The 15,400-nt window shown below is 40.0% G+C and overlaps 1 protein-coding gene across 1 annotated transcript; it reads right to left on the reverse strand.

The window, feature by feature from the left end:
* Positions 1-309: 309 nt before the first annotated feature.
* LOC121980393 (calcium-transporting ATPase 4, endoplasmic reticulum-type-like) lies at positions 310-9,259 on the reverse strand. Its single transcript, XM_042532409.1, has 9 exons — positions 9,087-9,259; positions 7,375-8,991; positions 6,796-6,862; positions 6,574-6,695; positions 5,683-5,961; positions 5,189-5,572; positions 4,079-4,188; positions 2,585-2,813; positions 310-1,256 (listed from the first exon to the last, which is right to left on the reverse strand). Exons 2-9 carry the CDS (start codon positions 8,782-8,784, stop codon positions 678-680), a joined length of 3,180 nt encoding a protein of 1,059 aa, XP_042388343.1. The 5' UTR covers positions 8,785-8,991; positions 9,087-9,259; the 3' UTR covers positions 310-677.
* Between the last annotated feature and the right edge of the window lie 6,141 nt (positions 9,260-15,400).

Below are 15,400 nucleotides of genomic sequence, written 5' to 3' on the forward strand. Positions count from 1 at the left end.
CCCCCTTTCACTTGCTCTTTGGCAAGTCGCACGACCTAAACCGATTGAATCTAACTTGATCTTACTCATTTTACTTATCTAAATATGGTAGACTAAAGGTTTCCCCCTAAAGTCTGAGTTGAATTTAGAGGAACAAGTCATTCTTTAAAATTGATCGATCCACCTCAAATTATCCATATAAATATTTAAATAAACCTACAGCGGCAATGAATCATTTTGATTTCATTTCTTTCGTACCATCAAAGTTGAAAGATCTAAACATGTTTTCATTCCATTCCGAACCTAAATGAATCACAGAAATGCATCAACTGAAACAAGATCAACTAACATTTCGACTAAAATGTATGAAGCTGCGCAATGCATACAATTTCTGCCTAAGAATTTCATCAAGTTCACAGTTCAAGCTAACATTGTTTATCGTCTCTACCATACAATTTTATTCACTACTCTGCCACCAGCTGTGCCTCTAATTGTCGAAAGTCCATATCGTTCATCTAACAAGAATCGTTATCAAATGCATGTCATGACCTACACGAGTAAATCTTGCTCCGGTGTCTCTGATTATGAACCATTGTAGAAGAAAGTAAAGTGAAAAGCAAACTTGACTTGCCCCCATCATATAAATGAATGAGGTGTATTGGCAGATGGTTGCCATCTCCAAATGGTTTAGCATCTACCTACTCATCCTTGTGCTTTGTCGGTTGTCTCTTGGCACCTGAATAATTTGAACAGCGCCCAACAAACTTAAGAACCTCGTCGATGAGAATTACGGGGAAAGCAACCGCCAGCACCAAGAGCCATTCGTTGAAACTGAGAGGCACGATTCCAAACACTTGAGCAAGGAAAGGGACATACAATATCAAGAAATGAAGCCCAAATGAGATGGACATGGCCACGAGAAGCCATGGGTTGGACCAAGGAGGCATGGTCAGAAGGCTCCCATCTTCAGATAAAGCATTGAGCGAATTGAACATCTCAATCGCAACCAACACGGAGAGCGAAAGTGTCATTGCCTTGACCTTACCGGTCTGGAAGTAGTCGCAAGGATTTTCATCAAAGGTGAAGTGGCGTTCACCAGCCACGAACGGTGTGACCTTGAAGCCTTCCCAGGAGGAGCATTCTCCCCAGTTAGAAAGTTGTGAATATGTTACGAGGGTATGGCCATCACCACTCAAGTCAATCCCCATAAAGGAACCATGAGTATACCATATAATGAAGACACCAACAGTCGCAAGCCCGACATAAAGTCCAATGACCTGAAGATGGAAAAGCAAGGTCAGGTAGGTATGCATGATCATTCGAAAGGTAAATGTTACCTGAGATTACACTTCAACATTCAATAAAGCTATAAAAACATAAATGCATATAGAATTAGAATTAGAATCAGAATCTCAAGACATTTTTTTCTATCATAACTGGAATCAGTAGACACTGGGACAAGAATCAAAGAACATGAGAACCTCATGTCATTTACATCCAGAGGTAATGCATGACCAAAGACGTGCACTAATTTGCATGGTTACCAAAATACCCCCAAGAGACCACCAGCATAAGAACGCCGTGATAATTGGCCAGACCAAATAATTTCTGAAAAATCATGTTTAGCCAAAAATATTGGACGTATAAACAAAATGATGGTTCTTTCGTTGATGACGTGAAGATAAATAAGGTGAAAGAGAAAGATTGAAACCTTATGCACAGTGAAAAAGTATGACAATTGGACAATATACATGTTAACTGAATGCACAGTTCTGAACCAAAACAATGAAAGTCCAATGAAATCAATTCCTTACAATAAGAAACAGAAGCAATATATGTTGAACAGAAAAGATTGTTATTGGTGAATTTCTTGCATCCATAATCGTGTTCTCTTTTGGAAAAAATGGGGGGAAATGTTTAGGGACCATTAGGGTGTATTTCCTTGAATGGATACTTCAAAGGAAGGATTAAAAGTGAGGCATAAGTTGATAATGATCATCCTTTATTGTTTCCTAAATGAGAATGAGTAAAGAGGGAAGGTGGATATTATAAAAGACGATAATTTGAGGATTGATCCTTCATAACTCATCAGGCCAATATTGGACAGAAAACCAACTAAAAAAATTTGTGCATACAAATTTAACCATTCTCTCAATGTCTGTGTTCAAGGAAGCAATTGCCCCCGCAGCTATGGTGCAGCAAAAAGGTGCCAAGTTGTCACTCACACACCCGGGTTCAATCCTAGCTACGGTGCATTTATACAATTTTTTCCTCCAAATGAAGCGCACAACCACAGGATGCTGAGCTTCTGGGCAGCCGATGGAAAACTTCTATGGGGCCAAGCCGGTCGTCCTAGGTTTGATGTTACCTGGTTCAATATTTTTTTTGCAAGGACGCAATTCAAAGGAGGGTTTCTTTCTCATTACTCCTCTCCATGTTTCGATCTTTCATATAAATTCATCATTTTAATGTCTCCGAGTTAGAAGAATAGAGAAAGAAATCACTAAATAAATAACCTCTGCTAGTATAAGCAATATTACAAGATTCATTCAAAAAGATATTAAAAGGAAGAAATGCATAGACTGCACCAACAGAAAAAATTTACCATATAACGGAATAAAATCCATGGAGTAATCAATGAATCATCACTCCTTCGAGGTGGTTTCTTCATGATATCTTTATCAGGAGGGTTGAATCCAAGAGCAGTTGCAGGAGGTCCATCGGTAACAAGATTGACCCACAGAAGTTGAACGGGTATCAATCCCTCTGGAATGCCTAAAGCTGCTGTCAGGAATATGGAAGCAACTTCACCAATATTTGAGGAGATCATGTATCTGCAATTGGAAAAATGAATGAGCATCACTAAGATCATCAAGAAACAAAAAGACATATGGAAGTTGTTAAATACAAATTTGATATCCAACAGAATGAAGGGCTTCACTTAAAACACTGATAGTATTATTTGAACTCTTAGATGACCAAACACTTATATGCACTTTAATAAAATACTATAACCTCACTATCAATACAAATTAGATATCCAACAGAATGAAGGGCTTCACATAAGGCACCGATTGTATTATTTGAACTCTAAGATGATCAAACACTTATATGCACTTTAATAAAATACTATAACAGTATAACCTCACTATCACTTGGTCATACCATTTAAACTAGTTCACGTTTAACTAGGTCATAGAGAAAGTGTCTACATAATTCTCTTTGGAAATGAAAGCAATAGAAAAAAGGTAGGGGGGAGGAGCCAAAAAACATAGTAAACCACTATTAAGGAAAATCAGGAAACTTTCGATTGAAATTTCCAACCAATAAAGAGTGGGCAGTGATGGTCTAGGATCTCCAACTGGAGGGACTAGGGAGGGAGAATTTTTTTTACGAGGTAAATGTAAAAGTTAGGAGGGGAATTTTAAGAAGATGTACAATGTAAAAGTTGATCCAAAATAAATTCAAATCAGTCAAAAACTTCTTACAAAATTCATCAAAAAGAAAAAAAAAAATAGTCCGGTGCACAAAACTCTCACCAATGAGAGATGTTAGGGAAGGATCAGACCATATTAGGTCTATTGTATGCAGCCTTACCTGCAAGAGGTTGTTTCCATACTCGAACCCATGACCACAAGGTCACACAGTAACAACTTTACCGTTATGCCAAGACTCCCATTCATTCATCAAGAAGAAACATTTAAAAAAAAAAAACTCTTTTTAAATTGACAAAGGTATTGAACAAACAGAGTAAATCACATCAGTAAGAGTTAAGGCTAAAGTATTAAACCTGGAATTTCTCGTCTATGTTGCTTCAGATTTTTTTTCCTCCTAGTTATCATTTATCCTCATGACCAATGCTATTGCATTATATATAGACTTCAACTTTTTGTAACAAAGAAAACAACCTATTAACTCTTATTACTAAATTATGCATCAAAACAATGTGAACATCCACAGCATAAACATAGTTCAGTACTGTCCATACAGCTATACAACATGAATGGCCCGTGCTTAAGATAGGTTAACATAAAAATACTGGATCAATATATAGAAAAATAAACATGTTGAAAAATTAAACAATTAGACAATAATAAACCTTATAAATGCTTTCATATTGTCGTAGATTGATCTTCCTTCACCAACTGCAGCAACTATTGTACTGAAATTATCATCTGCTAACACCATATCTGATGCTTCTTTAGCAACCTGGTACGATAAACTGCTAGTATTGATTCTCAAAGACAGCTTGAAACATTACCAGTAGTAGAATGAAGAGAATCTACCATTTACTTAAGTGGCACTTACAATCTAAAAAATTTGAACTTTGAAAGGCTTAGAAGAAACCCAGATAAGAAAAAAGTGGTATTGAAAAGAAAGACCTTTGTCAGAAGTTAAATTGACATAAAAAACCGATAAACAAAGTCAACAAAATATCAATCGTAATTCAGTATTTTTAGCATAAATTTAAGAGAAGTTGTCTATAGATTAGAAACAACATGTGCACAAAAAAGATAAGACAAAAAAAAGGAAAAAAAAAAAGGAGAAAGCCCCAAAAATCCAACATTACCAATCAAGCTGACATGATCATTAATAAAGAATGACTATAAGATGCAGCCATATTTAATTCCGCGTATTAGTAACTTTACAGTTCTGTAACAAGAAATGAAAACAAGGATAGATTGGAAAAAATTCTTCTAAAAGCATCAAAAATCTCTTCATAAAGTAATTGGCAATGGACCATAGTATGTTCATGAATAAAAGTTATATGATGAAAATATAAAGAATTTCCATATAGCAAATGCTGATTCCAGTAGCAGGCAACAGATTTATAGTTTGAACTCTATTCTCGTCAGAGATGCTTAGGGGGCGTTTGGTACGCGCGTTTTCCATTTTCATTTTCTGGAAAACGCGCGTTTTCTGGAAAATGGTGTTTGGTTTGCGTTTTCCGCGCGCGTTTTCTAAAAAATTGGCTATCGTTTTCTAGAAAAACAGAGAATGACAAAAAGTCGTTTTCTGTTTTCTAGAAAACGCGCGTTTTCCAAAAAATGAAAATGAAAACGGTACAAACCAAACGCACCCTTATTGTTCTTACAAGTGAATTTTTATCAATGACAATTTGGATACATGGAGTACATTCTTTAACCTTTGTAGCCAAAAGAAACAAATGAGAGACAACAGACAAAATGTGAAAGTGAGTGTAACCTACCTCTGTCCCAGCAATGCCCATTGCAATGCCAATATCTGCCATTTTCAATGCAGGAGCATCATTCACACCATCCCCTGTCATAGCAACTACTTCACCATCTTCTTTCAACAATCTCACCACCTCTTGTTTATGCTTTGGTTCTGCCCTTGAAAAGAGAAGACCACCATTTTGCCTCAGAAGATCCTTCTTTTCATTGGATGGCAGGGACATAAAATCTTTTCCCGTGAGACTCTTCGAATGTATGTTTTCATCAGCGGTAAACACACCTATATCACGGCAAATTGCTTCTGCTGTTTCCTTGTTATCTCCAGTTATGACCATGACTCGAATGCCAGCTGCTCTACAATCTTCAATTGCTTTGGAGACTTCTTTTCTAGGAGGATCCTAAAATCATTTCACAGGAAGAATATGAAGAAGGCAGGTTAGTTAGTGGCATACAGAAAGGCAAAAACTAATGAACAGAAAAGGGTAAAAGACTCTGTAAGATAACACACCCTGAGCCCTACTAATCCAACAAATATGAGACCAGTCTCGATGGATGAGTAATTTGCTGGATCAAGTAGAAGTTTATGAGCTGGGTGATTTTCACCATCATATGTTGCAAATTCACCTAGATCATCCTTGTAGGCAAATCCCAAACAACGCAGTGCATTTGTTGACATCTCGTGGAGGACCTTCAGAACATGACTTCTCGAGATGTCATCTAACATAACCACAGAGCCATCAAGCAGCTGAATATAGGCACTTCTTTCCAACAAATTTTCTACTGCACCCTATCACAGTGCAATTTGGATTACTCAGATGTAATTGTCAATAATATCAAGCAAAAAAACATGAAAAGTGAAATGATCAAAATCTTACTGTCAATTCTAAATTTATTATACATAAAAGCATGCCAGACAAGTATGAAACTTAGACCCACCAACTAGAAGTTGAAGTATCCAAATTGCAAACCAAGAATCAGAGTACCAAATAATTAAGAAAGTTTCTTTTGATACATCCACCAACAAAATCATGTACAGAAATAGATCAGATTTAGTATCTCAATTTCTGAACTGTTCCGCTTGTTCTTTGGACAAGGGACAATAAGCATCATGGCTACTTACTTCTGGTTACCATACAAACATGAAATTGATAAGTAACTAGAATAAACTAAGCCAATAAAATGCCATCTATAAGATTTAGTCCCTCAGTTCAGAGGGGTCTCTAGCATGATAGACACAAAAGCAAGATGGTTGTTTGTCCATCAGCCAAAATTTTAAAATGAAACCGACTGCAAAGTCTAGTAAACTTCCAGTTGAAAGAAAAAAGAGTTTTGTAAGAGAAGATAATCAATAAAAATTATATGGAAATATATACATTCCCTTAATCCAAAGAGCTATTACCTTCACAAGTAAAGAATTGGTTCCTGATCTTGATTTCACAATGACTCCCATTGACTTCCGAGTGCGATCAAACTCAAGAGTCGCAACCCTATGAAACATTTCATTCCACCATTTGCAGCATCCTTCAATTAACAAGTTATGTCAATACCAGATGTTTGTACCAGGAACATGCACATACAGTGTTTCAACGAAGACAACATGAAATTGAGGCTAGAAACATACTTAATAATTCTCTTGACTCCAATGAAGTGTTGTATCCAGCAGGAAGGCCCATCTTCTCAACCAGCACCTGAGAGAATATATATATATATATAAGTGTGTGTGTGAGATTATCAACTATTCATCAAATCCAAGAGACTGAATGGTGTGTAGTCATCTTAAGTCATCCAAAAAACAAGCTTAAAACAGATGGCATAAGCAAGATTGATGGTCTAATATCTTTCCTAATTGAATGGCTTAGGGACAAGACAATTACACATCTGATACATGCTAAGAAAACCAATTGGATATTGTGTAATGTCTATTCTAAGGAACTACTGGATACCAATTCTATCAATAACATTGTTTGTAATTGTATAACTACAGAGGATTGAGTGTACTTTTCTAATTAAAGAATAAATTTCATGATGAAAGATTATGGTATATTTTTGTAATTGAAGACAGTAATTTGCTTTGCATTTCAAGAATCAATCTGCTTTTAAATGTTTGACTAGACACTTAATACAAGCATAGGAAAGGCACACATTCTAGTATAAAATTAAAGCAAGAAAAGAAAGCAATGGTACAGAAAAATGATCTAACCTTCAAAGCTGCCTCAGTTGGCATACCAGTTGTGACAAATTGATTATTTCCTGCCTCACTTATGCTTGCATCATTGCAAACAGCTGCAATCTTAGCAATTGTTTGAAGATTCACATCCATATTTTTGGCAGGCCAATCATGGATACTCCCATCTCGGGGGTCATATGTGGTGCCACTGACTGTAAATGTTCTAAGTATATCAGTCCACCGTCCCATGACAACAAGCTTTACAGCTGACATCTGGTTTGTTGTTAATGTGCCAGTCTTATCAGAGCATATCACAGTTGTGCAACCCAAAGTCTCGACACTTGGTAGCTTCCGAACCAATGCATTTTTTTGTGCCATCTTCCTAGTACCAAGTGCCAAGCAAGTGGTGATAACTGCAGGTAAACCTTCAGGAATTGCTGCAACAGCCAAGGCCACAGCAATCTCAAAGTAATATGTGCACTTCTCGAAGGAGAACTTAAAATTACGTGGCCATCCATCAACAAATTCCCAGGTAAGGAAGTACTTCACATTGATAAGCCAAACAACAGCACAGATTGCACCTATGATAGCTGTGAGAACCTCACCAAACTCATTCAGTTTCTTCTTCAATGGTGTATCATCTTCATTCTGTGAAGCTTCGTGAATCTGTGAATGTATCTTACCGATTTCAGTGTTCATCCCAGTCTGTGTAACCAAACAGAAACAACTTCCATTCACAACTGTGGTACCTGCAAAGACCATGCATTCCTTCCCTTGGATATCAATGTCATCAGGCTCAACCCGGTGGTTAGTTTTGTTCACGGCAGCATTTTCACCTGTAAGAGAAGCTTGTTCCACCCTCACTGTCGAGCTAATCAAGTGCAAAACCCTCATATCAGCAGGAACTTTATCCCCAACCTTGAGCTCCACAATATCACCTGGCACAAGCTCCTTGGCTGGAAGATTAGGAATCAACTTTCCATCCCTCCTAACAGTAGCATGTTCAGATTGGATTTCTTTCAGGGCCTCGAGCGCCTTCTCCGCATTGTTCTCTTGCCAAACTCCAACAATCGCATTCACAATCAGAATAAGGAAAATCACCAACGGCTCCACAAAGGCAGTAATGCCCAACTCACCACCCTCATCCCCATCGTACCAAGCAAGCACGAAGGAAACAACGGCAGCAACAAGGAGGATCCTAACCAGAGTGTCATTGAATTGCTCAAGAACCAGCTGCCATATAGAAGGCCCCGAATGCTTCTCGAGCTCATTCAGCCCATAAATCTGTTGGCGCCTCAGCGCCTCATCAGATGGAAGACCGTACTCAGTCGAAACCTTGAATTCGACCTCGCACTCTTGTACGGTCCTTGCCCAAGCCGGAAAACTAGAGATCGACGGCGCCAATTCGACCTTTTTACCAACATCCTGCCCTCCTTTCCCCATCGCACCCCGCCCCAACAAGAATCCAGATAAAAATAAAGTCTTTCAAACAAATATCTCAATAATACCAAACCCAGAATGCTCCACAGATCCACTAGCACCAAGATCCAGACTATTGCAAGCAATTATAATACGCTAAAGGGAACTAGCACTCCCAAATCCAGATCCCTAGCAAATTATCAGCACCCGACGACAACCAACGAAGATAACCTAATTTTTTTATATAAACAAAAAAAAAAAACACACCCACAATGGATCAGCTCGCAGAAAGATCAAACAGAGAGTTGGGAAGAAGGCTTCGTTACCCGATCGTGAAAACCCAAAAAGACTTCTTCGCGTGTGCTTCTGTCCTTCGTCTCTTTCCTCTTTGCTTTTAATGGAAAGAGACCGAGACTCGAAGGAAGCGATCGCCCTGAAGTCTCTCCGCTATTGATTCGCTCACAAGTCACAAGGCATCGCTCGCGCTGCACTGTCCTAATAACGCCGTTCTTTTTTTTACACGTCCTTGATTAAACTCGGCCTCCTCCGTTTTCCTCGCTGAAGTGTTTACCCCAAACCGTACCATCCCGATTTGACACCTGGCCCCACCGGCGTTTGCAAATTTCGAGTTAGGTAAGCCCCTGGGGCGGAAACGGGACGAAAATTCCGAATCTGGAATTCTCCTCCCACTCGCGTTCGCGTGGACTCGCAGATCACACCCAACCCCCACCCTGTCAGTGCCCGTCATCCTTTATGGCAGTGGGGCCCACAGGTTTTGTAGTAGCGGCAGGCACTCACAAAAGCTGGGTATGAAGATTAGGTAAAGGTCAAGGAGAGAAGGAAGCTTCGTGGATGCTTCGTGGGGGGCCCCCTCCCTGACCGGTTAACCACGGCCTAAGGCTCCTGGAATGTTTAGTTTTAGGGTTTTGCGTGACGATTAGCCGCTAATATAATCTCTGTTTTCTTGGAAAAGTGTGCTAATAATATTTTGCATTTGTTTTTTAAGGAATTGACTTGACGTCATATGCAAAATGGAATTTTGCAATCTTTCTGTTGGATTTTTTTTTTTTTTTGGTTTTTATTCGGTTAGCCGAAGACCGAGTCTATGACTTGGATATGGGCAATAATTAAAGGAGACCCTAATCGTTAGAATCATATATAAAAAATTTTTCAAAAAAACGTTATGATATATTTTCCATGTAATAATAACATCACTGTTGGATCCAAGCAGATGACAAAGTGGGGGGATAAATCTTATTCCTTGAAAATTTCTTGTTTTTTTCTAAAACTAAAGTCACAATGGAAATACATAATTCTTTTTTAGTTATTTCATAGTCTAGAAATTACTATTCTAAAGTCTATTGTCCTGGATCGTTTCGAGTAATCAACTAAATTTCTCCTCTCGACAAACTTTAGAAGAACAAAAATTGATCCTATATAAAAATCAAAAAGATAGAAAGTTAAAGATATAGTATTTTCGTTGAATGTCTGTAAACTCCGTTCTGATCTGAAACATAGCTGATTTCAGTATTGAGGTAGGAAAGGGGTCCTCGGCGTTGGTCTTCCGACGCTCAAGTCAGTCACCGGTGATGAAGAATAAGGCAGAACAACAAGAACAATAAACAGTAGCAACAACAGTGTATTATGCATACCTCCATCGATGCTTGGACCACCCCTTTATATAGTACTCTTGTAGCGCGCATGCACGCTCCCCAAGGTGGGCACGTTTTCCCTGAAAAACTTGTCAGTAAAGTGTCCCTAACACAGTACCTTAATAGACCGAGCATATCTCTGAAGTGACAGTGGAAGCTTCCGCTGTACTATCTTCTGGTTGTCTATGCCAGTGTCAGCGGTACTAACTCCTAAAAGGATGTCGCTAGATACCAAAGAGAGAGTATGCTACTAGGCCGAGCAAGTTGGTCGCTCGGCCGGTCACCTCACTGTTCCTTGTGTCTCATCCGCTCGCCCAGAGTTCCACTATGGTTGTGTCACGTCCCCGTGATCGGAGATCCGATGTGCCAATGTCGAGTCCTGGTACCTGGCCGAGCAGGGCAGCATCTCGGCCGAAGTTCCGCTCTGCAACAACCAAGTCCTGCTCCGCTCAGACCGACCTCCGTACATCGTTTTCTCCTCCGTCCGACGTCCTTTTACTCCATTGAGTGTCGACTGTTCGGCGCTCACCCGAGTCAGAAGCGGGGTTGGATCGAGCATCCTTTCCTCTCGGTCGAGGCACCTTCGCCCGACTGGCCGATGATATCTAAGCGCTAAAAGCCTTGACTTTGACCTCCACCGTGGCAACTAACTTCCGCGGGGGTGGGGCCCCTCAACATCACCGCATCACATGTCTCCCCCTTTGTTGGTTGCTACTCGGAAAACCTAGAGGTTCCACTGTACAAAAATTTTGTACAAAGGTCTGAACCTTTTCCTAGCTACCATGTGTTCTTTTAAATTAAACCTGGATCGCCTGCGGAACTTAACACGTTTGATCCATAGTTCAATTTATTTGTTCTTTCAGGTTTTGACTTGGATCTTCTGCGGAACTTAACACGTTCGATCCAAATCACCTAAGTTATTAATTCCATTAAATATTAATTTCCATAATTGGTTCCTAGTACTGACGTGGCGAGGCACATGACCTTCTTGGATATGGGAGCAACCACCACCGACTAGACAAAACCTTTTATGGAAAGCTAATATTTAATTTCCTAAAATAACTTTAGGTTAACCGAAAGGAACAATCAAATCACAAGGAAAAGAAATAAACATAAGAACACTACATCGAAAATAAATTCGAAATACTAGAATCATAAGCCTCTTGTATTTGGTATTATTTCTAAAAATAACTAGTATGATGTGGAAAGGAAAAATTACTAGTTATACCTTCTAGAAAGACCTCTTGATCTTCTACCGTATTCCTCTTCTAACCTCGGACGTTGTGTGGGCAACGATTTTCCGAGATGAGAAACCACCAAAGCACCTTCTTCTCCTCCTAGCTAGGTTCGGCCAAAACAAAAGCTTTACCAAGGATGAAGAAAACCACCAACCAAGCTCCAAGGGATACAAGCTTTCTCTCCTTCTTCTTTTTTTCTTCTCCAAGTAGTATCCCGCCACCACAAGAGCTCCAAGCCAAGAGAGAGGTTTCGGCCACCACAAAGAGGAAGAGAGGAAGAGGATGGTCGGCCACACCAAGGAATAAGAGAGGGAGAAAAATAATAGAGGTTGTACCTCTTGAAGACACCCCAACCCCCTCTTTTATATTCCTTAGCCTTGGTAAATTAGAAAATTTAATTACAATAAAATTTCCTTAATTTTCCTTGACATGAATTAATTGAGAAAAATAAAATAAAATTTCCCAATTAAACTTATAATGGCCGGTCACATCATAGAGAGACAAATTAGACAAGTTTCAATCAACAAATTAAAACTTCCTAATTTGTTTCCGGAAATTTTAAAAATAAAATTTCTTTTCAAAAATCCCTTCATGGTTGATAAAAAGAAATTTCTATAATTTTAATTTTTCAATATGTGAATAATTTTCAAAGAGAAAATAAAATATCTTTCCAATCAACAAATAAGGAAAGAGATCTAATCTCTTTCTTTAATCTTTTGTAGATCCTTTTAAGAGAGATATTTTAATTTTAATTCTCTTTAATAAATTATATCTTCCACATAATAAAAATTAAAATTAAAATTCTTTTTAATTTCATTAAGGCCGGCCCCTTCTAGCTTGGGTTCAAGCTAGGGCCGACCACCCATAAACCATGCTTAGGCCGGTCCTAGCTTGATTCCCAAGCTAGCTTGGCCGGCCCCCTTTAGGTGGGTATAGAAGGTGGGTATAGGTGGGTATAGTACTCTATAAATAAGAGTCTACGATAGGGACCGAGAGGAGGAATTGGTTTTGGTCTCCCGATAAAATTAAGCATCTCATGTTCACCCCGAACACACAACTTAACTTTATCAATAATAATTCATTCCATTAGAGAACTATTATTGAACTACCGCACCAATCCCAAATTACATTTTTTTGGGGCTCCTTCTTATTATGAGTGTGTTAGTCTCCCTGTGTTTAAGATATCGAATGTCCACTAATTAAGTGAGTTACTGACAACTCATTTAATTAATATCTTAGTTCAAGAGTAGTATCACTCAATCTTATCGTCATGTCGGACTAAGTCCACCTGCAGGGTTTAACATGACAATTCTTATGAGCTCCTCTTGGGGACATTATCAACCTAGTATCTTTAAGACACAGTTTCCTTCTATAATCAACAACATACACTATAAGTGATATCATTTCCCAACTTATCGGGCTTATTGATTCATCGAACTAAATCTCACCCATTGATAAATTAAAGAAATAAATATCAAATATATGTGCTTGTTATTATATTAGGATTAAGAGCACACACTTCCATAATAACTGAGGTCTTTGTTCCTTTATAAAGTCAGTATAAAGGAAACGACCTCAAATGATCCTACTCAATAAACTATGAGTGTACTAGTGTAATTATATAGTCAAGATAAACTAATACCTAATTACACTACGACCTTCTAATGGTTTGTTCCTTTCCATTTTGGTCATGAGCTACTGTTTATAATTTATAAGGTATTGATAACATCATCTTCTGCATGCGACATCACATACTATGTTATCTACAATATAAATTAATTGAACAACTACAAACAAATGTAGATAATTTGACCAAATGTGATTCTTTATTCAAAAAAAATGTTTACAAAAGCTTAGGCTTTCAGTATACACTCTAACACTCTTAAGTCTAGTCGAAGAACACTGCAAGTCCAACTGACTAGACAATTGTCTGAGCAGTTTTCCACTCGATCGGCCTTCGGCACTACTTGGTTTCTGATCAGGATGCGACCGCTCCCTCCGTCGATCAGCCTACTGAAGCTTGTCGTTCGGTCGTAGGTATGCTCCCTTAAGCCGATCGGCACAACGAGCATTCGCGCTTGGCAATCTTTTCTTGGGCTTCTCTGGGTGAACGCGATTCTGGCTCACGTCACCTAGATTTCTGAGAAATCGTGCAAATTTCTTTGCATTAAGGCTAAGCGCACCCGCATGCCCTCATTAAATGTTGGCCCGTGGCGATGCGCCACGTGTCACGCCCGCTGCCGCCACACGCCTGAAGTGATAGAATATCGATGCAACGTTTGGCGGTTTAAATTCAATGGTCCGATCACTGCCTGGGTTTCTATGACCTAGATCGGACGGCTCTGATCGACCGACCCCGAGAGTTATAATCCTGTGCGCGTAGCTGCTTCTTCCTTCGCATCTTCATCTTCGAGCTCTTCAGAGCTAACTCCTCCGTGCTCCGACGACATTCCTCCCTTACTACTCCTCTGGTGACCTCTTCCCAGTAAACTTCCTTCCCCTCGCCCTTTGCATACTCGTCTTCCGCCCCTCTGTACTTCCTCGTCTTCAAGTTTTTCGGCATCTCTTAATGTTCCGACAATAATTCTGCCATCTTTTCACCCTCGTTTTTGCGATGGTGAGTTCCTCACACCCTCCCGCTGACATCCCTGGGCTCTGGTATACCTCTACTGAGTCCCGATTTGACGCCAGCGATGTTGAGAGCTTGACTGCTGTCTATGAATTTCCTTCTGATTATCAAGTTTTTCTTCCCTCTTCTTCCGATCGGCCAAATTCTCCATCGCCCAGCAGCATTTGTTTCTTTAGGGATCAATTTACCGCCGGTCTGCGGTTCCCCATTCATCCCTTTTTCCCGTTGTTTGTAAATACTTTCACATCTCCCTTCACCAATTAGTGTCGAGCTCCTTTCGGCTACTGTGCGGGGTAGTTATTCTATTCCGCCTGCACGACATTCCTCTCACCCCCCCCTCAAATCTTCCACTATTGTATTATCCAAAATTGTCCGAGCTGGGGACTTTCCTTTTCCAAGCTTGAGTGGGCTTGGTTTCTTTGACAAGATGTCGACCTCCAACAAGCACTAGAGAAAATATTTCTTTTTTGTACGCCTTCCCGATCGGCCAGACTTTCCAACTCACTAGCAGCTTGAAGTGGCGAATCAGCCTCCCCTGAAACAGTACAAGAGTCGATCGAACTACCTCAATGCAACATCAATGTTGGTCGGTCAGAAGTACGACATCCACAAGTTGTTGCTGGAGGGTGTCCTGTATATCTTCTGCTTGATTCCGATCCGTACCCGGCTTCCATCCAACCTAGGTATGCAACCTCTGTACTTCTTTATTTGATTCTAATTGATTTTTCTTCCTCTTTTGCAGCCGAAGTCATGTTTCATGCACTTCAGGTCGGCAAGGCGAAGCTTGTGGATGCCGCAATCAATGCGACTGTTGTGGAAGAATTGGAGAGTCACGGCCTGCAATCGGTCGGCTCACAAGAAGAGCCGCAAGATGAAAGCGAAGCAGCTCCCGTCTTGGCGAGTGGTGGGGCGGCTAGTGGATCACGTCCTCCCTCAGAACGACAACCGGTCGTCCAGGTTGAGGGTGTGTTAGGCTCGGCGTCCTTAGCAGAGCCACTGATCAAGCACAAGAGGCGCCGAGCGGAGCCTTCATCATGCTCCACATCCTCCGTGGTGTGGTCCGCCGAACAAGTGGAGACGTCGACCCTCGCTCCAGTCCAAGAGACAGCGGCTCCCACGTT

Source organism: Zingiber officinale, chromosome 5A (assembly GCF_018446385.1).
Source record: "Zingiber officinale cultivar Zhangliang chromosome 5A, Zo_v1.1, whole genome shotgun sequence".
Lineage (NCBI taxonomy): Eukaryota > Viridiplantae > Streptophyta > Magnoliopsida > Zingiberales > Zingiberaceae > Zingiber > Zingiber officinale.

Coding starts and splice junctions, on each gene's coding strand:
- LOC121980393 (XM_042532409.1), bottom strand. CDS start 8,784: ATGGGGAAAGGAGGGCAGGATGTTGGTAAAAAGGTCGAATTGGCGCCG. Junction 5,573..5,682: donor TTGGATTAGTAGGGCTCAGG/GTGTGTTATCTT, acceptor AAATGATTTTAG/GATCCTCCTAGAAAAGAAGT. Junction 2,814..4,078: donor AATATGAAAGCATTTATAAG/GTTTATTATTGT, acceptor TTCCAATTGCAG/ATACATGATCTCCTCAAATA.